General features: G+C 47.2%; 1 protein-coding gene across 1 annotated transcript in view; it reads left to right on the top strand.

The window, feature by feature from the left end:
• Nucleotides 1–24834, top strand: part of NOD1 (nucleotide binding oligomerization domain containing 1) — a 76739-nt gene that overhangs the window by 50342 nt on the left and 1563 nt on the right. The window contains exons 9-12 of the mRNA XM_049641650.1: nucleotides 2605–2688; nucleotides 3579–3662; nucleotides 6088–6171; nucleotides 13709–13792. Coding sequence (XP_049497607.1) covers nucleotides 2605–2688; nucleotides 3579–3662; nucleotides 6088–6171; nucleotides 13709–13792 — 336 coding nt within the window. The remainder of the gene's footprint in view (nucleotides 1–2604; nucleotides 2689–3578; nucleotides 3663–6087; nucleotides 6172–13708; nucleotides 13793–24834) is intronic.

Below are 24834 nucleotides of genomic sequence, written 5' to 3'. Positions count from 1 at the left end.
GAGGGGCAGAGAGAGAGGGAGACGCAGAATCGGAAGCAGGCTCCAGGCTCTGAGCTGTCAGCACAGAGCCCGACGCGGGGCTCGAACTCGCGGACCACGAGATCATGCCCTGAGCCGAAGCTGGATGCTTAACTGACTGAGCCACCGAGGTGCCCCTGGTGATTCTGTCTTTAATTTTGTGAGGGCCCACCACACTGTTTCCCACCAGCAGTGCATCCAGGTTTTCCGTGCCCTCCCCTCCCCATCGCTTGTCATTTTCTGCTCTTTTTGATGGTAACCACCCTAACAGGGATGAGGTGGTATCTCATTATGGTTTGGACTCCAGAGGCTTTTTAAAAGAGCTTTTTATAGCGTTATAATTTTTACCTGATTACAAAAGAAACACCGATAACTTTATCTGGAAACTGTGACGAATACGAAAAAGATAATAAAAATCATCTCAGAAATATTGTCAACACCTGAGGTCACTTAAGCTTTCGTGTTCTCTCATGCAGTGTGTGCTCGCCACTGGTTTTTTTTAAATCTAGTAGAGGGGCGCCTGGGTGGCTCAGTCGTTTGGGCGGCCGACTTCAGCTCAGGTCATAATCTCGCGGTCCGTGAGTTCAAGCCCCACGTCAGGCTCTGTGCTGACAGCTCGGAGCCTGTAGCCTGTTTCGGATTCTGTGTCTCCCTCTCTCTGACCCTCCCCCATTCACGCTCTGTCTCTCTCTGTCTCAAAAATAAATAAACGTTAAAAAATATATATATTTTTAAACTCTAGTAGAGGTCAGGCTATATGTACAGAATTTTATTCCTTTTCACTTAATCTCATGAGTAGTTTTCCCCTTCATTAAAAATTTGATATCGTTCAATCATATAGTACACATACTTTTTTTTTTTTTTTGTAGTTTCAAGTTTTTATTTAAATTCCAGTTAGTTAACATATAGTATAATATTAGTTTCAGGAGTAGAATTTAGTGAGTCATTGCTTACATATAACACCCAGTGCTCATCACAGCCAGTGCCTATTTTATTTTATATTTATTAAATTTAATTTTGAGGGAGCGAGGGGGGGAGGGGCAGAGAGAGAGGGAGAGACAGAATCCCAAGCAGGCTCTGTACTGTAAGCGGCAGAGCCCAGCGTGGGGCTGGAACCCACAAACTGTGAGATCATGACCTGAGCTGAAACCAAGAGTTGAACGCTTAACCGTCTGAGCCACCTCTGACTTCCTCTGACTTAGTTCGCTCAGCATAATACACTCTAACTCCGTCCACATTGGTAGAAGTGGCAAGATTTCGTCTTTTGAATGGCCGAGTAATATTCCGTTGTATATATCTACCACATTTGCTTTATGAATTCATCCGTCGATGGACGTTGGGACTCTTTCCATGCTTTGGCTATTGTTGATAGTGCTGCTATAAACATGGGGGCGCCTGTGCCCTCTCAAATCTGTATTTTTGTACTCTTTGGGTAAATACCTAGTAGTGCAATTGCTGGCTCCTAGGGTAGTTCTATTTTTACCTCTTTGAGGAACCTCCATACTGTTTTCCACACTGGCTGCACCAGTTGGCGTTCCCACCAGCAGTGTTAAGAGGTTCCCCTTTTCTCCACCTCCTCCTGTACACACACTTTCTGTACAAAACACTGAGAATTCATTCCAGGGCTTTAGCGTCCCCAGGAGGGATGGTGGCAGGGCACAGGGCATGTTGCCCAGGCAGCCCCAGGTCCGCTGTGCATGGGCTGGGCAGGCAGTGCCCTCAGCCTAATAAAAATAGCTGTCGCCTACCATAGGCCAGGTGCTGTTCTAAGGGCTTTGCATATGTTAACTTAATCCTCGTAACAACTCTAGGGGGAATTTTCTTATTAGCCCCATTTTACAGATGAGGAGACAAAGATCCAAGAGCTTATATCATTCACCCAAGTGAACCTTAAATCCAGATAAAAATCCAGTTAAAACGGGAGGCCAGCGGTGTGGCTCTGGAGCCCAGCATCCTGCCGCGCAGACCCTCGCAGGTTATCCGCTGTGGGGAAGGAGGAGGCGAGGCTTCATTATTGCAGCTCCCCCCTAGACCACATCGGCCCGCCAGCACGCTGTAGTAGGGTCCTCTTCCGGAAAAGCAGCGTTGCTGGTGAGGTTTCCAAGGGTGCTTCCTGATCTTTGCTTCCCGGAAGACTGACTGTGTCTTCACCAATGTCTCGCGCCCCGGCACCGAGCCAAATGGATGCTGGAGTTGGCAATTCCACAGGCCTCCTGTTTAGGCTTTCGCAAACCTGTATCCTCCGCGAGGGGCGTCTGGGACTGCCTTGTGCTCAGACACCTCCCTGCCCCCCCCCCCCCCCCCCCACGCCTCTCCGAAAGCCCAGCGGCGTGAACTTAGTCTCTAATTGTGCAAGTACCTGATGGGCTTCTGTTCCCGAGGCTTCTGCTGCTCTTACCCTTACATTTCCCTTTGAGTGGAAACCGAGAGCAGCTCACTAAGGGGCTGGTGTGGGAATCTGCTCCAGGCCACGGCTCCAGGGACAGAGGACAGACATCTGCCGGTGAGTGTCCCGTGGGCTCGGCCACCAGCAGAAAGTGAGTGGTGAGCGCAGGCTAACGTTCACCGTCTTGCCTCTGCCCTCAGGATGTGGGGCAACAGAATCGGTGACGAAGGAGCAAAGGCCTTTGCAGAGGCTCTGAGGAACCACCCCAGCCTGACCAACCTGAGGTAAGCGCTGCCTTCCAAGACCCGCTGTCCCCAGGGTCCAACCTGGTCACTCGGCTGTACCTCGTGGTTGCCAGGGAGGAGCCGAAGGGACGCGGGTGGTTGGCTTTCCTAAGAGAGAAGGTATTCGTGTGTGCGCGTGTGGGATTTTTTAAAGAACATCTTTATTGACACGTAAGAGGCATTACTGTTCGTCGTTCAGCTTGGTGACTTGACGAATGTACACACCAGCATAACCACCACCCAGATTAAGACCTAGGCCGTTGCCATGGCGGGGAAGAGACCTCTCAGCAGTCTGCCCAGGTCCCTTGGGAGTTGGAAGTAGGGAGGAATTCTTAAGTCCAGACAAAACTGAGAGGGGTGCCATCCGTTCCGCATTCACAGGACGGTGCTGAGACAGAGGGGGACCCTTCATCTCAGTAAAGACATCTTCCTCCCTGGCCTTCCTGGAGGCCTCGGGCCAAATCTCAGAGCCTTGGGCATCTCGGTGTTGCTCGGGTCCTTCCTAACACTGAAAGAGAGTCCAACATAGTGGGGGCAGTAGCAGACTTTCTTCTTTATGAGAACAGAGGAAACTTCTCCAGGTCTCATCGGTGGGCACCTGGAAAACGTCAGCCACCTGAAGCAGAGCCCTCCCAGCGCCCCCGTCTGCCTGTGACCAGGTCTCACTGGTGTTCCATGTCCTGTCTGGACTCTCCTTGACACGTCTGTGCCTGTCCTGATGCTCGGGGAGTATGCTCTGGAACAACAGCAGGCAAGGCTGAGCACTTCTGCTTCCTGCCTCGAGTCAGGAGCCACCTCCCAGCAGCATCTTCCGGGTGTTTCGGTCACTGAAGCCAAAGCCAAGTGTAGATGTGTCTCTGATAATTGACCCCGAGTGTTTTCCTTCCTAGTCTTGCATTCAACGGCATCTCTACGGAGGGTGGAAAGAGCCTCGCCCAGGCCCTGCAGTGGAACACCTCTCTGAGAATATTCTGGTAATAAGCAAAGCCATTTTGAGAGGCTGGGTCTCAGGGACTCTTCCAGAGACTGCACAGCCTGGAATCCTAACTGAAAAGCCGCCTTTTAATTGAAAAGGCTCTAGGCCTTTCCTCAGTGTTGGGTTGATAGTTTTAATTTCTTCCTAGAATAGAAAGCAGCCATTCCTAGAAGCACAGACAGGTGTACAGAAGGGGGACGGGGACCCCAGGAGCATGGGTTCCACCTTAGCCGCCTTTGCCAGCCTCAGCCTCAGCCTCAGGAAAACCCGAAGGCTGGCCATTCTGTCAGGATGATGCTTAGGAGACCCTCAGATATGCCTTGCAGAGCCCAACCTTCATGCACTTGGCTCAAACTTTTCTCCCTACCTCCTCTTAAACTGCCTTCTTCATGCTGCTTCCTCCTTCCCCAGTAGCCACACCACGATTTGGCCTTCAGGTCCCAGCCCACCTGTCACCTCTCCCCAGAAGCCCATGTTCCTCACCCCTCTTCGTACTCATTTAGTGTATGCTGCCTTCTGACAGTGCTTTTTTTTTTTTTTGGTTTTGGTTTCCTTTTTCTCATTTGCTCTATTTCAATTTTATTTCTTTGTACTTTCACTACTTGCCTTCCAAGGGAGGGATTTGTGTTTGGGCTCAGTGCACGTGAGCTATCAGCGAAGTTGGTTCAGCACGACAGTCTCATCATCTTGAGAGTTCTGATATTAGACCTGCTGGCCATTAGATGCATTTTCAATGGTTTTCCTCTAAACAAAATCCTTAAAAATGTTTTTAAAAGAAATATCTAAAAAAAAAAAAACAAAACAAAACCTGTAAGAAACTCTAAAAGTCGGAAGTGAAAGTACTTCCTCCCTTGTGTTTCCCAGACCGAACCTTTCTCTTCTAGCCTCCTAGCACTTGAATGCATGCTTGTGTGTATATCGCTTTTCTTACAACATGGAATCGCATTTAGCAAATGACTTTAAAAAAACATCTCAACCGTGTAGTGTCCGCATTTTACGTGTCCTCTTATGTCAGGATTTCTCCGTCTGTTGACGGAGTCAGTAGTCTATTGACTATTGACTTCTCCATCTCGACACTATTGACATTTTGGTCCAAATCATCTTTCTTGTAAGAGGCTGTCCTGTTCATTATAGGATGTTTCGCAGAATCCCAGGCATCTACCCATTAGCAGTACGTCCCCCCCTCCCCCCGACAACTGTGATGATCAAAAATGTCTCCAGATGTTGACAAATGTCCCCTGGAGGGGAAAGCACCCAGCTGAGAACCACTACTCTACACAGATAAGTAAGAATGCCAATACCCAGCATTTCTCGAGGGCTGATGGTACAGCATGCATTATTCTCTGCCTTTTATACGTGTTGACTCACAGCCACCCCATAATGTCTGTACCGTGACTGTTCACCCTTATTTCTCTGGTGAGAAAACCCAGGCCCAGAGAAGTTAAGCCGCCCACCTGAGGCTGTGGTGCCAGTAGGCGACACACGCCCGGCATGTCTGGCTCCGGAGCACTCTTAAATAGCGTCAACTTCTGCCTCACTCTCTCTATCCCTCGTTCCCTCGGAGGGCTGCACAGCATCCCATTGAATGGGTGTTTGCAGTTTAGTTTCCCAGAAGCCCCCGCCGATGCTTACATGTGTTCATATTTCACGGTATAACCGTGCAACGCAGCGATCGGTACTGCATGTGTAGATCCTTGTGCGTACATCTTTGCACACGGAAGTGTGATCGTTGACTCAGAGTATAACACATTTAAAATTCAGCTAGGCGCTACCAAATTGCCCTGTGAGGAACGATTGTTTAATGTTCTATGTCATTCTTTTTCCTTATTTATTCTTTCATCCACTGGCGTGACAGGGTCCAATCCTGTTTACAGCCGGGAGCTTCTAGCCCTGAGTGCTTTATCCCGACCACTGCTGCTTTTAGGAACAACCAAGAGGCTTCCTGAACCTTGACTCACTGAACTTGGGTCCTTCGCAACTGGCCTCAGAGCAAAGCGTTGAGCACATTTTAACGTGCAGTTGGCAGGCTTTTCTAGGTCTTCATATGACAGACTTTTTGGTAACGTGCTGTCAGGGGTGTTCAGGGAGACTTGGGGGCTGGAGGAAGCGTGGGAAGTGGGCCTTAGCCCCTAGCTTCTGTGAGAACGGAGGGTGCAGCAAAGATGGGCAGGGAACGTGGGCTCCTCTGTGGCAGCAGGACTAAGGAGTAGGAGCTTGGGGACAGGATTTGCACTAGAAATGAGCCTTATTTATTGTCTATGGGGCTCAGAGGCTGGGATTGGGGCCTGGCTGTTTGCTCAGTTCAGCAAGCGATTAGCAGCATGAGCTGGAGAGATCTGGGCTGGGATCCCACTTCTGAGAACTCATTTAAAAATGTGTGCCAGGTAGGGCTCCCCTGAGTAAACACTTGCTTTCTTTTCTAGGCTCACCAAAAATGAACTCGATGATGAAGTGGCAGAGAGCTTGGCAGAGATGCTGAAAGTCAACCAGACGTTGAAACATTTATGGTAACTCAGAGAACCTCAGAATTTCAGGCTGTGCTACTTTCATTTATGATTTACTTTTCAAGTTTTTTTAAAATTTTTACTCTAGTTAGCATACAGTGCAATATTGGTTTCAGGAGTAGAATTCAGTGATTCATCACATACAACACCCAGTGCTCATTGCAACAAGTGCCCTCCTTAATGCCCATCACCCATCTGGCCCATCTCCCACCCGCCTCCCTCCATCAACCCTCAGTTTGTTCTCTATGCTGAAGAGTCTCTTCTGTTTTACTTACCTCTTTCTTTTCCCCCCCTCCCATATGTTCATCTGTTTTGTTTCCTTTTTTTTTTCTTTTTGAGTCCTTTTCTTCCTTCGTTCCTTCCTTCGTTCTTTCCTTCGTTCCTTCCTTCATTCCTTCCTTCGTTCCTTCCTTCCTTCCATCTTCAAGTTAGTTAACATACAGTATAGTCTTGGCTTCAGGAGTAGAACCCATTGATTCATCTCTTGTATATGACACCCAGTGCTCATCCCAACAAGTGCCCTCCTCAATGCCTGTCACCCATTTAATCCCCCTCCCAACCCCACCCGTTCCAGCAATCCTCAGTTTGTTCTCTGTATTTAAGGGTCTCTTATGGTTTGCCTTCCTCTCTGTTTTTATCTTATTTTTTCCTTCCCTTCCCCTATGTTCATCTGGTGTGTTTCTTAAATTCCACATATGACTGAAATCGTATATGTCTTTCTCTGACTGACTGATTTTGCTTAGCATAATACCCTCCAGTTCCATCCACATTGTTATAAATGTCAAGATTCATTCTTTTTCATTGCCGAGTAGTACTCCATTTTATGTTTGTACATCTTCTTTATGCATTCATCAGTCAATGGACATTTGGGTTCTTTCCATAATTTGGCTATTGTTGATAGCATTGCTATAAACATTGGGGTGCGTGTGCCCCTTTGAATCAGCATTTTTGTAGCCTTTGGGTAAATTCCTAGTAATGCAATTGCTGTGTTGTAGAGTAGTTCTATTTTTTATTTTTTGAGGAATCTTCACACTGTTTTCCAGAGTGGCTGTAGCAGTTTGCATTCCCACCAGCAGTGCAAAAGTGTTCCACTTTCTCTGCATCCTCGCCAACCTCTGTTGTTTTCTGAGTTGTTCATTTTAGCCACTCTGACTGGTGTGAAATAATATCTCATTGTGGTTTTGACTTGTATTTCCCTGATGATGAGTGATGTTGAGCATCTTTTCATGTGTCTGTTAGCCCTCCGGATGTCTTTGAAAAAGTGTCTGTTCATGTCTTTTGCCCATTTCTTCACTGGATTATTTGTTTTTCATGTGTTGAGTTTGATAAGTTCTTTATAGAGTTTGGATACTAACCCTTTATCTGTTATGTCATTTGCAAATATCTTCTATTGGTTGCCTTTTAGTTTTGCTGATTATTTCCTTTGCTGTGGAGAAGGTTTTTATCTTAATGAGGTCCTAATAGTTCATTTTTGCTTTCAATTCCCTTGCCTCCAGAGACATGTTAAGTAAGAAGTTCCTGCAGCCGAGATCAAAGAGGTTGCTGCCTGTTTTCTCCTGTAGGATTCTGATGGTTTCCTGTCTCACATTTAGGTCTTCCATCAATTTTGAATTTATTTTTGTGTATGGTGTAAGAAAGTGGCCCATTGCATGTTGCTGTCCAGTTCTCCCAGCACCATTTGCTAAGGAGACCATCTTTTTTCCATTGGATGTTCTTCCCTGATTGTCGAAGATTAGTTGGCCATATATTTGTCAGTCCATTTCTGGGTTCTCTATTCTATTCCATTGATCTGTGGTCTGTTTTTATGCCAATACCATACTGTCTTGATGATGACACCTTTGTAGGAAAAGTTAAAGTCTGTGTTTGTGATGCCTCAGCTTTGGTTTTCTTTTTTCAACATTACTTCGGCTATTCGAGGTCTTGTGTGGTTCCACACAAATTATAGGATTGTTTGTTCTAGTTCTGTGAAGAATGCTGGTGCTCTTTTGATAGAGATTGCATTGAATGCGTAGATCGGTTTGGGTGGTATTGACATTTTAACAATATTTGTTCTTCCAGTCCATGAGCATGGAATGTTTTTCCATTTCTTTGTGTCTTCTTCACTTTCTTTCATAAGCTTTCTATAGTTTTCAGTATGCAGATCTTTTACCTCTTTGGTTAGGTTTATTCCTAGGTATTTATGGTTTTTGGTGCAGTTGTAAATGGGATCCATTCCTTGCTTCCTCTTTCTGTTGCTTCATTATTGGTGTATAGAAATGCAGCCGATTTCTGTACATTGATTTTATATCCTGTGACTTTGCTGAATTCCTGTATCAGCTCTAGCAGTTTTTTGGTGGAGTCTTTTGGATTTTCCAGGTAAAGTATCATGTCGTCTGCAAAGAGCGTTTGACCTCTTTGCCAATTTGGATGCCTTTTATTTCATTTTGTCTGATTGCTGAGACTAGGACTTCCAACACTATGTTGAACAACAGTAGTGAGAGTGGACACCCCTGTCATGTTCCTGATCTCAGGGGGAAAGCTTTTTCCCCCATTGAGAATGATATTAGCTGTGGGCCTTTCATATATGGCTTTTATGATGTTAATGTATGTTCCTTCTATCTCAACTTGTTTGCGGGTTTTTATCAAGAAAGGATGCTGTATTTTGTTAAATGCTTTTCTCCATCTATTGACAGGATCATAGGGTTCTTATCCTCTCTTTTATTAATGTGGTGTATCACGTTGATTGCTTTGCGAGTACTGAACCAGCCCTGCAGCCCAGGAATGAATCCCACTTGATCATGGTGAATAATTCTTTTAATGTACTGTTGAATTTGATTTGCTAGTATCTTATTGAGAATTTTTGCATCTAGTTTCATGAGGGATTTTGGCCTGTAATTCTCCTGTTCTACTTTTGAAAAATATTTTTTGAGATGGGGTGCCTGGCTGGCACCGTCGATAGAGCATGCGACTCTTGATCTTGGCTTTGTAAGTGTGAGCCCTGTGTTAGGTACAGAGATTATTTAAAAAGAAAATCTTAAGGGGCGCCTGGGTGGCTCAGTCAGGTAAGCGACTGACTCTGGCTCAGGTCACGATCTCACAGTTCGTGGCTTTGAGCCCCACGTCGGGCTCTGTACTGACAGCTCAGAGCTTTGGAGCCTGCCTTCGGATTCTGTGTGTCTCTCTCTGCCCCTCCCCTGCTTATCTGCTTATCCCCTCTCTCTCTCTCTCTCTCTCTCTGTCTCTCTCTCTCTCTCTCAAAAATAAATATTTTTTAAAAATTAAAAAATGAAATCTTAAATGCAAAAATATTTTTTGAGGGCGCCTGGGTGGCTCAGTCGGTTGAGCACCCAACTCTTGATTTCGGCTCAGGTCATGATCTCCCAATTTTTGTGAGATCGAGCCCCATGTTGGGCTCTGTGCTGTCACATGGAGCCTGCTTGGGTTCTCTCCCTCTCTCTCCGCCCCTCCCTAGCTCATGCTTGCGTATGTGCACGCATGTGCTGTCTCAGTAATATATTTCTCTCTCTTTCGTATATTTTATTTTATTTTATTTTTTTAAAATTTTTTTTTCAACGTTTTTTATTTATTTTTGGGACAGAGAGAGACAGAGCATGAACGGGGGAGGGGCAGAGAGAGAGGGAAACACAGAATCGGAAACAGGCTCCAGGCTCCGAGCCATCAGCCCAGAGCCTGACGCGGGGCTCGAACTCACGGACCGCGAGATCGTGACCTGGCTGAAGTCGGACGCCTAACCGACTGCGCCACCCAGACGCCCCTCTTTCGTATATTTTAAAGTCTGCTTATTTTTGAGAGAGAACGTGTGAGTGAGAGTGGGGGAGGGGCAGAAAGCGACAGGGACAGAAGATCTGAAGTGTGGACTCTGTGCTAATAGAGGGCCCAACGCGGGGCTCAAACTCACGAACCATAAGATCATGACCTGAGCCAAAGTCAGATGCTTAACCAACTGAGCCATCCACATGCCCCAAGAAAAGATACTTTGTAAGATAAAATGGACGTGCATAAAATTCACCCTTTAAAAATGTACAGGTCAGGGGCCCCTGGCTGGCTTGGTCAGTGGAGTGTATGACTCTCAATCTCCAGGTTTGGAAGTTCCGGTCCCACGCTGGGTGTAGAGATTACTTAAAAAAATAAAATCTTAAAAAGACAATAAAACGTATAGGTCAGTGGTTTTTAGCGTATTCACAAAGTTGTGCGACCATCACCACGATCTAGTTGTAGGACAGTTTTACCTCCCGACCGCCCCCACTGGAATATACCAGTGTGCATTAAGCCTCCCCATCCTTCTCCCCCAGTCCTTAATCTACTTTTTGTCTCTGTGGATTTGCCTGTTCTGGGCATTTCCTAGAAATGGAATCCTACAATGTGTGACTCGTTGTCTGTGTTCTTTCACTTACGTGGGTTTTCAAGGCCCATCTACATCCTACAACGTGTCAGAACTTCATTGCGCCGTAGGGCTGACACTCCGTTATATGGATATTCCACATTTTGTCTGTTCATCAGCTGGTAGACATTTGGGTTGTCTCTACTTTTTGGTTGTTGTGAATAACGTTGCCTTTTCAATTGTTGTGAATAATGCTGCCTTTGACATTCGTGTGCATGTCCGCGTGTGGACATACGTCTTCATTTCTCTTGGGTATATGCTTAGGAATAGAATTGCCGGGGCAAATGGCCACTCTGTTCTGAACTTTTTGAGGAACTGCCGAAGTGTTTTCCAGAGTGGCTGCTCTGCTTTAGGTCCCCGCCAGTCACGTAGGAAGGCTCCCATTTCTGCGCATCCTTACCAGCACTCGTTAGTGTCCATCTTTTCCGATCTTGCCATCCTAGTGGATGTGGAGTGGTGTCTTATTGTGGTTTTGGTTTTCATTTCCCTCATGACTAACATCGGGCATCTTTTTGTGTGTCTCTCTTGGAGAAATGTCTCCACATCCTTTGCCCATTTTTAATTTTTTTGCCCTTTTTTTTTTTTTTAAAGTTTAGAGAGGGAGGGCGGGAAGAGAGCAGGTGCACGCGTGCGAGCAGAGGAAGGGCAGAGAATCCTAAGCAGGCACTGTCAGCGCAGAGCCCGAAACAGGGCTCGACCCCACAAACCTTGAGATCATGACCTGAGCCAAAATCGAGAGTCAGACGCTTAACCAACTGACCACCCTGGGTTATCTGCCTTTTTATTACTGAATTATTGGAGCTCTTTATAACATCCTGCATACTAGACATTTACTAGATACATGATTTGCATGTATTTCCTCTGTGGGGTTTTCCACTTTCTTGTTAGTGACCTTTAAAGCACCAACACTGTTCATTTTGATGGAAGCCCAATTTATTTTTTCTTTGGTTGTTTGTGCTTTAGATACTTTACTGAGAAACTGTTGTGTAATCCAAGGTCACAAAGATTGACACCTAAGATTTCCTTTAAGTGTTATAGTTTTGCTCTTGCATTGAGGTCTTTGATCCTAAACGCTAATTTCTGGAGTTAACTGTTGTGTGTGATATGAGGCAAAGGGTCCAAACTCCTTCTTTGGCATGTCCCACTGTTCCAGCACCGCTTGTTGAAGAGACTGTCTTTCCCTGTTAAATGGCCCTGACGCTTTTGCCAAAACTCAATTGACCATAAATGTATGGGTGTATTTCTGGACATTCTATTCTAGTTCATTGATCCGTTTGTTTGTCTTTATGCCAGGATCACACTGTCCTGATTGTTCTAACTGTGCAGTAAGTTTTGAAATCAGGAAGGGTGAGTCTCCCAACTCTGTCCTCCTTTCTCAAGGTTGTTTGGGCTATTCTGGGTCGCTTGTGCTTCTGTATGAGTTTTATTTTTATTTATTTATTTTTTTATTAAAAATTTTTTTTAATGTTTTATTTTTGAGACAGAGACAGAGCATGAACGGGGGAGGGGCAGAGAGAGAGGGAGACACAGAATCGGAAGCAGGCTCCAGGCTCTGAGCCATCAGCCCAGAGCCCGACTCGGGGCTTGAACTCACGGACCGCGAGATCGTGACCTGAGCTGAAGTCGGACGCTTAACCGACTGAGCCACCCAGGCGCCCCTCTGTATGAGTTTTAGAGAACCTTGTTAATTTCTGCAAAACAGCCAGACTGTGCTACTTTTTTGTCTGTTTTGCTGTTGTTTTTCTGGCCTGTAGACTTTCTTTTATCTCTTTCCCTTGGGGCCCGGCCTGGAGGGAGAACAGAGCTAGAACAGGGCTAGAGAGCGAGTCTCGGCTGTTGGGTGGTGCACAGATCACACTGGCCCTTGTCTTCGAAGGTGGCCCCAGGGGACAGGTGCGCCTGAGCACTGCCATACTCATTGGCTCCCTTGCCAGGTCGTGGCTGGAAGCAGCTCACCCAGCAAAGTGTAGGTGGTGGTGGTGGTGGCAATCGTGAAGGAGGGGATTAGGAAGCAGCAGAGTTTGGCTGAATGCACGATTCTCTGCTCACTTCTAGGTTCTATCTTTGCTCCTCTTGCAAAAATGTCCAAGTTACATTGTGGTCGTTCTTACCAGGGAGTCATCACCTCTGCCATTGAGCCCAGGTGCCCCCCTTTGGGGCATGTGGCTGGGAGATTGGGGCCCCTCCACAGCACAGCCACAGTCCCGTGTGCTCGGGCAGTAATGGTGACAGGCGCTCCCTGCCATCGGGTGCTGTGGCAGAGACTGTGAAGACTACTTCCTTTATACATCCTCCCACTGAAACCTCGGTTACTCCCATTTTACAGATCAGGCAACCGAGGCATAGATAGTGTAAGCTTATTTCTTCAAGGTTCTGTGGCTGAGAAGTAGGGGGTGGAGGGTGTGTGTGTAGGAGGGGAGCTTTGAACCACTGCACTGACTGCCTCTTCATGGGGTTGGCCCCTTCTCACCTAATTTCTGTAATCTCATCAATCATGACGGGGTAACCCTGTCTTCCTGGTGGGGCTGCGTTCTTGGGTCAGTGGCCAGGATTTCTTAGGGTCAAGTTGAGCGGTAGGCTTTTATTCTACCAATAGCCAGGAGTGAGGAGTGGGCCTGTGATGAAGCAGAGACACCTCAGTGCCTTGGGTGAATTTCTTGGGTGTATTTCTTGGGTCGGAAGCATAGCTGCTCAGGGGAGCACTTCAGAGATCGCCCGGGCTCCCCAGCTCTATTGGAAACCTTGGTTTCATTTGGATCACTGCAACTAGACATAATGGGGTGCGCCCTTAGAGGCCCCATTATCGATGCTTTCCCACTGGGACCCACGAGTGGAAGCAGGAGAATCGTCCTCTTTCCTCCCCGCAGGAAAAAACGGGAAAAATGCCGACACATACATATCTGGGTTCGTGTATTAAATTACCTACGTGTGAGTGCACAGATCTATTAGGCTCACTCTAGAAATGTACCAAAAAATTAAACGTCTTAAGAGATGCCCTGGAGATCTGATCTGGACAGCCTCAGCCAGATTAAACGTCACGTGGACACAGCGCTTCCCCGGACCCCGTCTCATGCCCACCATGCCCTTACCACTCCTTAACGGAGGGGGCAGATTTAATCCAGTATCATGTATCTGATACAAGATATGTTCTTCTTTCAGGCTTATCCAGAACCAGATCACGGCCAAGGGGATTGCCCAGCTGGCAGACGCATTACAGAGGAACACTGGCATAATGGAGATTTGGTAAGACACATGCGCCAGTCGTAGTGATGAGAACAGTGACTGTCTACTCAGCACCCTGACTGGGCGCCAGGCACAGTGTAGAGCATGTGCCATTTATTCCTCATGTTTCCAGTAGTCCCAGAAAGCAGGCTGGTAGTGTTTCCACTTCACAGAGGCAGAAACTGAGCCCCAGAGCAGTGAGGGAATACTTGCCCAAGGTGCCACCTAAGAGGAGAAGCTGGAATCTGGTCCAGGCTGCCTGACTCTGTGGCCGGGGCTCCCCTCGTAGGTGCCCTGCCCTCCTCTACCTCCCCGCTATGCACGGGGCAGATGGCCCAGGAAAGGGATCCTGCTGAGAGTGAATCACTCGGGGACTCAGGAGGCTGAGACGTGGATGGGGTAGCTGGCGTTTGGGGCCCCTTCTTCTCCTTTTCTGGGCTTTGCCGGGCTTGAGGAGACACTTCCCTGCTGGATTTGCTCTGACTTGTGCTCTTTCTTCCTGTTTCTGCGTGGAGGAGTTGTTATGCTAGTGGGAGGGAGCGGGGTCGTTTTGCTTCTACAACACTGAGCCCCACTCCACTTCGTTACTGCCTCATAAGACCCATACATCGTCCCCCCTAAGCGGGTCCCGGCCTGTGGACTGTGTGGGCAGGGTAAGGGGCGTTCCCATCAGTGACAGGTGCGGCAGCGGCCTGGGTGCTGGGGATGTGGCGGTTAGGCGGACGGAAAGGGTCCTGATGGCTTGAGAGCACTGGCTCACCGGGGCTGCAGACAGGGGGCCCTGAGCAGGCTCCCCGGCGCTCTGGAGTGTGCCGTGAGCCTCAGCCTGACACAGCTCTGCAGCGTGACCATGTGGGGCACCTAGCGGGGTGGGGGGCACAGCCACATTTCCCTTGAGGACACGGGCCACAGGAGGGGTTCACGCTCTCCCGTGGCTTCCCTGAGGTCCAAGGAGCAGCCTCCCCGTGAACTCAAACCCTCAGCTCAGGGGGTAGTTACTCATCAACTACCTCATTTCGTCCTGCCGGGGGAGAATTCCCCAGCCAAAAAAAAAGTACATTGAGGTACAGCTCCTTGACCTGGGCTCCCAGCACAGCGTTTTTTAAACTTTGCTTTGGAACTTGTTAGTGCATCATAAAATCAGTTGGGCGGGTTGCAACCAGCATATTATTTGGAAAACGAGGTCGAGCAGAACACCAAAAGTCACCGTGCACAGAACGAAGTATTATTTTATAATCTTGGGTCAGATGTGGGTATGTGTGCCTGCGTGGATGCTGGTTCAAGACGTAAAATGTAATTCTCGTTTGGGTCGTGCTTGAAAAAACATTTGGAAGACTCTGTCCTAGAGGGGAGAGCCCAGCTCCAGCAAGGCTGACGGAGGACGCTGGGGCTTGGGTGCGTGTGACCCTGTGCCCGCTCCTGAGTCCGCAAGGCATGTGGGAGCTGTTGGAACTCTGGTTTGCATTAATCGCCAGCCCCCCTCCTGCCCGTGGTCCCTTCCCTAGAAGCACATCAATTCTTGCTGACTCTGTGGTTCGAGAACAGCAGGCAGAGGGGGAGGAGGGGGCAGGCCAGGCTGCAGAAGTTTGCAGACAACAGTTGGCCTCTACTTTTCTCGGAGGCTGATTAGGACAGTTGTAAGAACACGTAGCTGCTTTAACTCTGTCCGGCTTGAAAAATGTGCATTTGTTGCCTTGGAAGGACCACTGTTCCTATACAAGGAACTACGTGTGCAGGGCCAGGTGTCTTTAGCTTGAAGGTGTGCTACCCAGGGCCTGGAGGCGTGTGTGTGTGAGTGATGTCATGGAACCAGGCTTAGTGACGTCCTGTCGCGTCGGCCCTGTCCAGGGCCGTGGGGATGAGGGAGCAGCTCTGTCCGCAGTCACCAGGGGCACAGGGACTCATTGTTCGTGCTGATATTGATTTCTACCTCATCCCTGTCCCATGAGAACTTGCGGTCTGATGCCCCAAGTGAGTTCTGCTTCAGAGACAGGAGGCAGGGTGAACAATGCCCTGACATCGCACGGCATCTATCATACCGCTGGAGTAGCTTCCTGGGAGGCTGTCTGTTCCAGACTGTGAGCTCTTTGAGGGTGGAGCCTGGGTCATGGTGTTTAAAAAAAAAAAAAAAGTCAAGTGAGTAAAGGTGAAGGTCCGATGGGCTTTAGCAAGCAGTTCCTGAGTTGGGCGGCATCCCTTCCAGAAAGTAGAGGGGAGCTCTGCTGAGCCAAACAAGAGAAAGGTTCTTAAAGGCAGAGGACATCAACAAGGAAGAATTTATTAGCAGGGAGTACATCGTTGTAAGCAAGGTTGCCCTCCTAGGGAGAGCAGGAAGGTCTGACAGTAAATTTCCTAGTGTTGACCAGGAAATTCTATGCTGACTGATTAAAGGCTACATTCATTCCTGGGGTGTTAAAATTAGGTTGGATTAGGTTAGGTATTAACTGGTTTACCGATTTGGGGCCTTAACCTAAGCGATGCTATTTTGGGCCTGTGTGTGTGATGGTGGTCCCCGGGGTGCCTGGGTGGCTCAGTCGGTTAAGTGTCTGACTTTGGCTCAGGTCATGATCTCGCGATTCATGAGTTCGAGCCCCGCGTCAGGCTCTGTGCTGACAGCCGGGAGCCTGGAGCCTGCTTCCGATTCTGTGTCTCCCTCTCTCTCTGACCCTCCCCCGTTCATGCTCTGTCTCTGTCTCAAAAATAAATAAACATTAAAAAAAAAATTAAAAAAAAAAACAAAAAACAGTGGTCCCCTTTCGGACCGGCCTCTCCGCTTTGCTGAGAGCTGTGATCAAACTTTAGGGCATTAGCGCCCCTCTCAGCTAGTGCTCTGTAGTTCTCGAAGCCTTTGTTGATCCTGTGCGTGGCATTCTCAGGTCATGATGTTTTCGTTTTGTCTCTGTGACAGTCACAGGTTACGAGCTCAGGTTTACATTCTGTTAAGTCACTTTGTCCTCTTTGTACCTTTTTGGACGGTCCAGTCTGAGGGAGACCATTTGCTTAGCGGTTGGTGGCCTCAAACATGCATTTAAAGCATTTAAGAAAATATAACGCACCAGGGAGATTCTTATGATAAGCAGGGTCCTCCCCAATGTTTGCAGGGTGCTTTGAAGCCCTGGTCTCCAAGACCCAATGCCATCAAAATCAGATAAATCAAAAAAAGACCCTGTGGAAGGAGTCATCTTCTTAAGGCAAGCGCCTTGTTTTGGGATATGATGTAATCGAGTTTCAACTTTCCCAGGAGTGTAATCCAGGTGGCACCTCCTTGCTCAGCTAAACGATAATCAAGGGCTATTCTGTTCTCAAGAACAACACTGGCCAGAGAGTCTAGGGATCGTTGTTGGGCAGTTGTTGCTTTAGTGGCGATGTGACAAGAATTTCAAGAATTAAGGAGAAGTCCCTGATCATAGCTTCGTTTGTATTTATCCCTAAACAGAGAAGTAGAGGTCTGCCAAACAGAGTCCTGAATCATGAAAGCCTCCTGGGAGGTCCTTTCCAACTCATGGTGTAAATTCACAGGAGTCGACCAACGATAAAAGTTAGATTTTCTCCCAGCCTGAAATAAAAGTTTGCTCCAAAGTCCAGAGGGTGTCCCAGTGGCCTGGGAAATAAAGAGAAGGGCATTACCTTTCCTAGCCGATGCCAGAGTAAAGGAAAGAGGAGAAAGCGTGTCATGTTCAGTTCATGTGTGAAGCCTTGATCAGGTGTCTTGAGCAGAAGCCGTCTACCTTGGGGGCGGCTGTTTCTTTTCCTTGTCAGTTTGATTTGTGGGTCTCCAGTGTCTGCATGGGACCAGGGCCCACTTGAGCCATGTGATATGTACCCCAGGCTCAGTGCCTTCTGATTGTGCAGCACTGTCCATGGTCAGGAGTGCTTTGTAAGGTCCTTTCCAATGGGGCTCAAGAGCTGTTTTTCTCTGGTGATGTTTCCAAAATACCTAATCACCACCAGGCTCTAGACTGTGACCAACAGGACCCTTTTAATTGGGATCCCAGATGGCTTTTTTTTTTTTTTAATGTTTATTTTTGAGAGAGAGAGAGAGAGAGACACCGAGAATTTGAAGCAGGTGCCGAGCTGTCAGCACAGAGCCTGACACAGGGCTCAAACCCACAAATTGCGAGATCGTGACCTGAGCCGAAGTCAGACGCTTAACTGACTGATCCATCCAGGTGCCCCTATATTTTAATTTTTTAACCTCCATGCCCAACCTGGGGCTTGAACTTACAACCCTGAGATCAAGAGTCACATGGTCTATTGATTGAGCCAGCCAGGCACCCCTAGATTGGTGAATTTATGAATACATTTCATAGTTAGAAATGTGTTTTTTCCTGGTACAAGAGCACAAAACAGGTTTTGCTAACACGTGCAAATCTGTTGCATACAGAGAAACTAAAGAGAAAAGTGGATAAACCTATGTTAATACTTAGTGTTTTCTTATTTGGAAGTGATCTAGATTTTCAGTGAATTTACCTTACCATGTAACTTAGCAAAACTTTAACGTTTTGGGTTACCACCAAAAAAGAATTTGGAAGCTACTTATAAACTTTCTTATCTTATTTACATCTATTTAATTTACTTGTTCTTAACAATTATATGTGGAGTACCCATAAAACTTCATAGGCAAACTCAACCATTATTCTGTTTAGTTTTTTTTTTTTTTCTGACAGATTTTGCAACAGAGATATCATGAAACTAATCTGACTTTCAGTAAACAAAAGCAGAATAAAAGTTTCATATTTAATGCTGATAACTCCAGGGGCACCTGGGTGGCTCAGTTGGTTAAGTGGCCAACTTTAGCTCAGGTCATGATCTTGCAGTTTGTGGGTTCAGGCCCCATGTTAGGCTCTGTGCTGACAGCTCAGAGCCTGGATCCTGCTTCGGATTCTGTGTCTCCCTCTCTCTCTGCCCCTTCCCTGCTTCAGCTCTGTCTCTCTCTCTCAAAAAGAAACAAACATTAGAAAAAAAAGATAAACATTAGAAAAAAAACTTTTTTAAATGCTGATAACTCTAAAGACAGGTCTATTTTAATTAAACCAATAACCTTAAATTAGCTTTAACACCAAATATTTTCCCAGCTCACTTTAACCCAAATGTTTTTTCTGTCTAGCTTTCTGAGTTTTAGAATGCCCCATCTTTACTGGCGCTTCCCTTCAAACCATACCATCCAGAGGTAGAGAAAATATCACACATTTACAACATACACGGACACACATACAAATACACAGAACAGATGCAAACAAATTCTTATGGCTTTCAGATTTACTAATGTTTGTAGACAGATGATGGGCCCAATTTCCAAGTACGTCCCTCTCTCTCTTTTTGATGAACAACTTCCCTCTAAAGTTTGCATTTCAAAGAGGGGCTCTTAGGTGCTAGAGAAGATGGGGGTAGAAAATTTAGAGAGAACTATCTAAGTTTTGTCCGAGGTGATTTGGAGCATTATCTGCCTGTTACCAGAGGTGCTGGAGTCTGGGCACAAGATCCCTGTTAGCAGTTTGTATGTTACTTTATTTTTTATGTTTGTTTATTTTTGAGAGAGAGACAGAGCATGAGTTGGGGAGGAGTGGAGAGAGAGGGAGACACAGAATCCAAAGCAGGGTCCAGGCTCTGAGCTGTCAGCACAGAGCCCGATGCGGGGCTCAGACCCACAAACTGTGAGATCATGACCTGAGCCGAAGTCCGACGCTTGACAGACTGAGCCACCCAGGTGCCCCAGCAGTTTGTATTTTAAGAAGACCTCTTCCCCTCCCAGGCGATGGTGGGCTGTGTTTACATTTCAAAGACCTATTAAGGGACAGAGAAAGAATGCAAAGACTTCTTTTTTTCTACCTTTTTTTTTTGCGCTAGTAACATTCTTCACTTTTGAAACCATGGAGGGGTTATTGGGCATATATCTATTATTCAAATGTTTCTTTTTTAATTTTTAAAAAATGTTTACTTATTTATTTTGAGAAAGAAAGAGAGCAAGTGAGCAGGGGAGGGGCAGAGAGGGAGGGACAGAGAGTCCCAAGCAGTCTCTCCACCCTGTCAGCAAGGATCCCGACTCCGGACTCAATCCCATGAACAGTGAGATGATGACCTGAGCCGAAATCCAGAGTCAGTCGCCTAACCTATTAAGCCACCTAGGTGCCCCTATTATTCAAATGTTTCTAGGAAGCCGAATTAATTGTTCTGTTGGGTGATAGAACACAGGGCAAGATACCAAGAAATTCAAAGTGATATGGGTGAAGTCTTGTTTATTTAGCATCCTGTGGTACACTGCCCAATGTGACTTTAAGTCTCAACAGCTTGGGTCCTGAATGGTGAATTATGTTCTGGAAACTGGTAGGGCAGTATTTTCAATATGGGCCTGAATATTATTTCTGCCTACACGCAGCATTTAAAGAGAGAATACATGAGTACTTGGTTATAATTAAATAAAATGCTTGATTCATCTGGGAAAAGATGTACTCTTTTTTCCTTAAGTACATGGCAATTTTGTCCCAATATCCTGACCGTTGATGATGTCCACAAAAATTTTGAGAGGAGCCAAAGAGGTTTGGAGATTGGTAAAGATAGGTGGGTTTTGATTTGTTTGTGGAGTTGCACGTCTGGTTTTGTAGAGATTTGTAAGACAAAGATCAATTCCAAAGAACCAGATTCCAGCCTGAATGTCAAGAGACAGGCCCACCTTTTTAACTAAATTTGCTTCTTTTTTTAAAAATTATTTTTAGGGGCACCTGGGTGGCTCAGTCGGTTAAGGGGCCGACTTCGGCTCAGGTCATGATCTTGTGGTCCGTGAGTTCGAGCCCCGCATCGGGCCCTGTGCTGACAGCTCAGAGCCTGGAGCTTGTTTCCGATTCTGTGTCTCCCTCTCTCTGACCCTCCCCCGTTCATGCTCTGTCTCTCTCTGTCTCAAAAATAAGTAAACATTAAAAAAAAAAAAAAAATTAAAAAAAAAATATTTTTATATATTTTTTGAGGGAGAGGGAGGGAGACAGCGAACCAGGAAGGGGCAGGGAGAGAGAGAATCCCAAGCAGGCTCTGTGCTGTAAGCACAGAGTCCGATGTGGGGCTTGAACTCACAAACTGTGAGATCATGACCTGAGCTGAAACCAAGAGTCAGAGGCTTAACTGACTGAGCCACCCCGGTGCCCCTAAATTTGCTTCTATATATCAGGGGGATTAATGGGAATGAACAGAATGGTACAAAGCATTTTAACAAAAAGCCTTCTTCACGGTTACACACATCAACCTTGGCTTCTATTAGCCTCTGAACACCAACCTTCCTCTGATCATTTGTCAGAAGGCCAAGCAGAAATGTTATTGGTCATCTCTTTCCTCTGTGAAGGGGAGGTGGGTGAATAGTCAAATCTTTTTAATGTTTCTCTAAATTTGGTAGCATCTTCTGAAAGTGGAGGAAAAGGGCTTTATAGAAGATTTCCTGCCATTTGGGGGGCATGAATTGGGGCAGGAGACATCTGCAAAGGCAATCGTCCAAAAAAGTCTAAGGCCGACAGAGGTCGATCACAGTAAACCAAGCCCTCCTGTGTCGTCCTAGGTGCTTGGTGCTTCTGTTAAAGTCACTTTCTGGCTTTCAGCATTTACTGAAAGAGTAAATATAAAGAGTAGCCTTTATACTTTGAACCTAGAGGTCAGGCTGGATGTTAAGAGGGGAGTTTTCATCGGAGGTGGACACTTATCTAAGTCTAATTTTTGTTCTTTTATGTTGTCAAGGGAATCCCTAAGGCTAGCCGTTCTAAGATAACTGAGAGCTTTTTATAAAGAATTTTTTTTTTTCCCCAATAGCCAATTTAAACGATCTGGTACCTGGCCATTGACAAATAGGATGTTACTAATTTCAGTAGCAACTCAAAACCATAAGCGGCTTAACCGAAAACTCCGAAGAGGTGTGTCCCAGAGGGGCAGAGATGAGGCAGCCCCCGTGACCCAAAAGTTTACTTCCAGGACCAGGCTGAGAAAGCAGACAGCTTCACTGTGCCGGCCGGAAGAATGAGGTCACGTGTGCCGTGTCTCCGGTCTCCCCAGAATGTGAGACACCTCCAGGCTCATCTGGGACAGGCAGACGCTAATGGAGTGGCATTTCCCAGCACTTGACAAGCAAGCGGTTGAGGCAACAGAGGCCCTTATGGGCTCGGACCTCTCCTGACACTTTCCTGGGAGGCGGCACGGCCCCGACAGAGCACGCTGCTTATAACTGTGTTTCTGGGTCCCCGGTCTGTCGGACTGGCCACCACGGTGCACCCTGGTAGGTGCGCCCTCCACGTGACAGAAACCAGAGAAAGGTCACAAAGCCAAGCTCTTAGGACACAGAACAAGATGAAAGCAAAATTCTCTTATATTCATATTAACAGCCCCGCCTACGCCTTGGGTCTCTGGGGCCAAACTAATCCGTAGGAGAGATGTGCCTTCGGTGTTTTACAGTGTACCCTGCCCCCCAGATGTTTGCTTAATCTACCCCGTTCCATGACCAATTTCTCCTACTGGGGGTTCTTTGAGTTAGATGACAAGCACTCTAACAGCTTTTAGGTGCCTGACTTGTGACCACTCGTGGCTTTGGCTTCCAAGAGGTTTCCTAGCAACAGCCTGTACCCCATGTGCGCGTTAACCACGGCAAAGTTTGTGTAAATGGCCACGGGTCCGATGCGACTGGGACCTCGCTAGTCTGTGAGGCGGGCCCCAGCAGCGGGTTTACAGGGCCCATACCTGTGTTCTGTCCTAAGATAATTCCTCTCCGTGACACTCAACACGGAAGACACAGACAAAACAGTGACCGTCTCTGGGAGGAAATGATCAGTAGCCAAGGAGTATTCTACCACGTTTTTACCGGAAGTGGCTACACCCAAGGAACTGGTTCTACAGTATTTTCTCCTGCTAACTAAATCTGGAGACAGAAGGATTCTTACCACACTCGTTCCACCAGACCCCGCAGGCAGAGGTGCCTGGAGGCCGACGTGGTCAGAAATCTCACCTTCTGCTGGCTGCACGTCAGATGTCCCAGGATCTCAGCTGCAGCAATACCAGGCAAGCACCTGTCCCGTGAGTTAGTATCCTGCCGATAATGCCAACCAAAGGGAAGGAGAAATTCGTCCTCTACCCTTCAAGGTCTTCCAGCTGGGCTAAGAGTTAAATTTGCATAAAACAGATTAACCAGGGGAAAAAAACCACAGAGTTTTATTATGAGTGCACAGTGGGCCAAAATGGCCAAGGCAGGCAGTTTTCCTACATTGTAGACAAAGAGACAATAAATGAATCCATGAAGAATTGACAGGTCAGGGCACCTGGGTGGCTCAGTAGGTTAAGTGACCGACTTGGGCTCAGGGCATGATCTCACGGTTCATGGGTTCAAGCCCTGTGTCGGGCTCTGTGCTGACAGCTTGGAGCCTGCTTCTGATTCTGTGTCTCCTCCTGTCTCTCTAAAAAATAAATAAATAAATAAACATAAAAAAAATCCGCAGGACAAAGAAAACTCAATTAACTTCAGGAGTTCCAATTAGTAAGGAATTGTCGACAGAATTTGGGGTGTGATATATATTAGTAAAAATTAACAAGGGGTGTTTATACAGCTTTCTTGCCTCTAAATTTCCTATCTGGTAATAAGGTCTCTTTACCTCCCTGGTAAAGGGAGGGTAATCTTTCAGATGGGAGATTTACTTCATGCTTCCAGGGGACAGAGGAGGGTCCGAATGCCCTTCTTGCGCAGGCTGTCTCTTAAATAAGTTTTATTTAAAATAATCAGTATGCCATGGGGCCGTCTGGGTGGCTCAGTCAGTTGGGCATCCGACTTTGGCTCAGGTCATGATCTCACGGTTCATGAGTTCGAGCCCCCTGCTTCGGATTCTGTATCTCCCTCTCTCTCTGCTCCTTCCCTGCTTGTGCTCTCTCTCTCTCAAAAAGAAAGAAAAACATTACGACAAATTTTTTCAGGATGCCAGTGCAGCACATTTTGGAGCAGCCTGTCCTTGGCCCCTATAAAACCAACTAGAGCCCTTTTACAAATTAACGTCAGCAGTGCCATCCAGAGGTGGGACAATATGTTGTGTTTATAACGTACATACAAACACGCAGATGCAAAGACCCTACATTACTAATATTTGTGGTGTCGTATTTAGTCTCTTGCTAAATCTTTTAATTAACCTTTTAATGAAACTGTTTTTGGAATCGTGAAACCTTTCAGAGCTGCTGCTTTACGCAGCAATTTACACAGGTATCCCAATGCGTTTTACTTGGGGAAGCCGTGCTCTCAGATGCGCTTCTAAATGCCCTCACGCCTAATGGGAACGTTCCCCATAGTGGCCGTTGTACTTCTAGGTGGTTTTTGGTAACGTTTTGCCATTTCAGTAGGTATTCACAGGTCCTGGCGCCATTGTGATCAGACATAAAATGGGCAGGTGGGCTGGAAGGTGGCATGTCTGTAAAATTTAAGGATCCCGTTAGCTGAGCCTTTGTTTACACCAAACAACCCAAACCTTCACACGCCAGCGGTAACCAAAACCTGTTAACCGTGGACTGGGCTGGCGGAGAGAAGGCTATGCCTACTACCAGCCATTCCCAGCACGGACCCACCCACTGGTCTCCACTACGGAGACTGCAGACTGGAAATGGGGACTGCGGATGGGAGCTGAGGAGGAATTCCTACGTGAACTGGCGGGCTGACCCAAGGGTAAGGGCTGGCGCTCCGTGAGAACCGCCCCCCATCCCACCCCCATCCCTCTGTGCTGACCCGTTAACCCTAGACTGACAAGCCTGTTAGGGCAGGAGCTCCGGTGCAAGGAGGGGAGTACGAATGGAGAGGGACTCCCCGGTGGCACCCCGGAAACATGGGGAAACAGGCGAGGCTGACCTTGAACTCAGAAGCGCGCTGGCAGGGCGCCCTGCCTGTGGGTCTCCTTGGCCCCGGAGGCCGGAGGAAGTTCGCTTCAGATCCCAATGCTGCCACCAAGTCTGTTACACAAAATTCAGCCGAGTAAATGTGAAGGTCTGACTGGCTGACCGGTAGAGGGAATAGCATAATGCCAAGGCTTGGAGGCAGGAAGGGGCCTGGTGCCCTTGAAAAACGGCAA

The sequence above is a fragment of the Panthera uncia genome, chromosome A2, assembly GCF_023721935.1.
Source record: "Panthera uncia isolate 11264 chromosome A2, Puncia_PCG_1.0, whole genome shotgun sequence".
NCBI classification, from domain to species: domain Eukaryota; kingdom Metazoa; phylum Chordata; class Mammalia; order Carnivora; family Felidae; genus Panthera; species Panthera uncia.
This window is presented reverse-complemented; position numbering and strand designations above follow the sequence as displayed.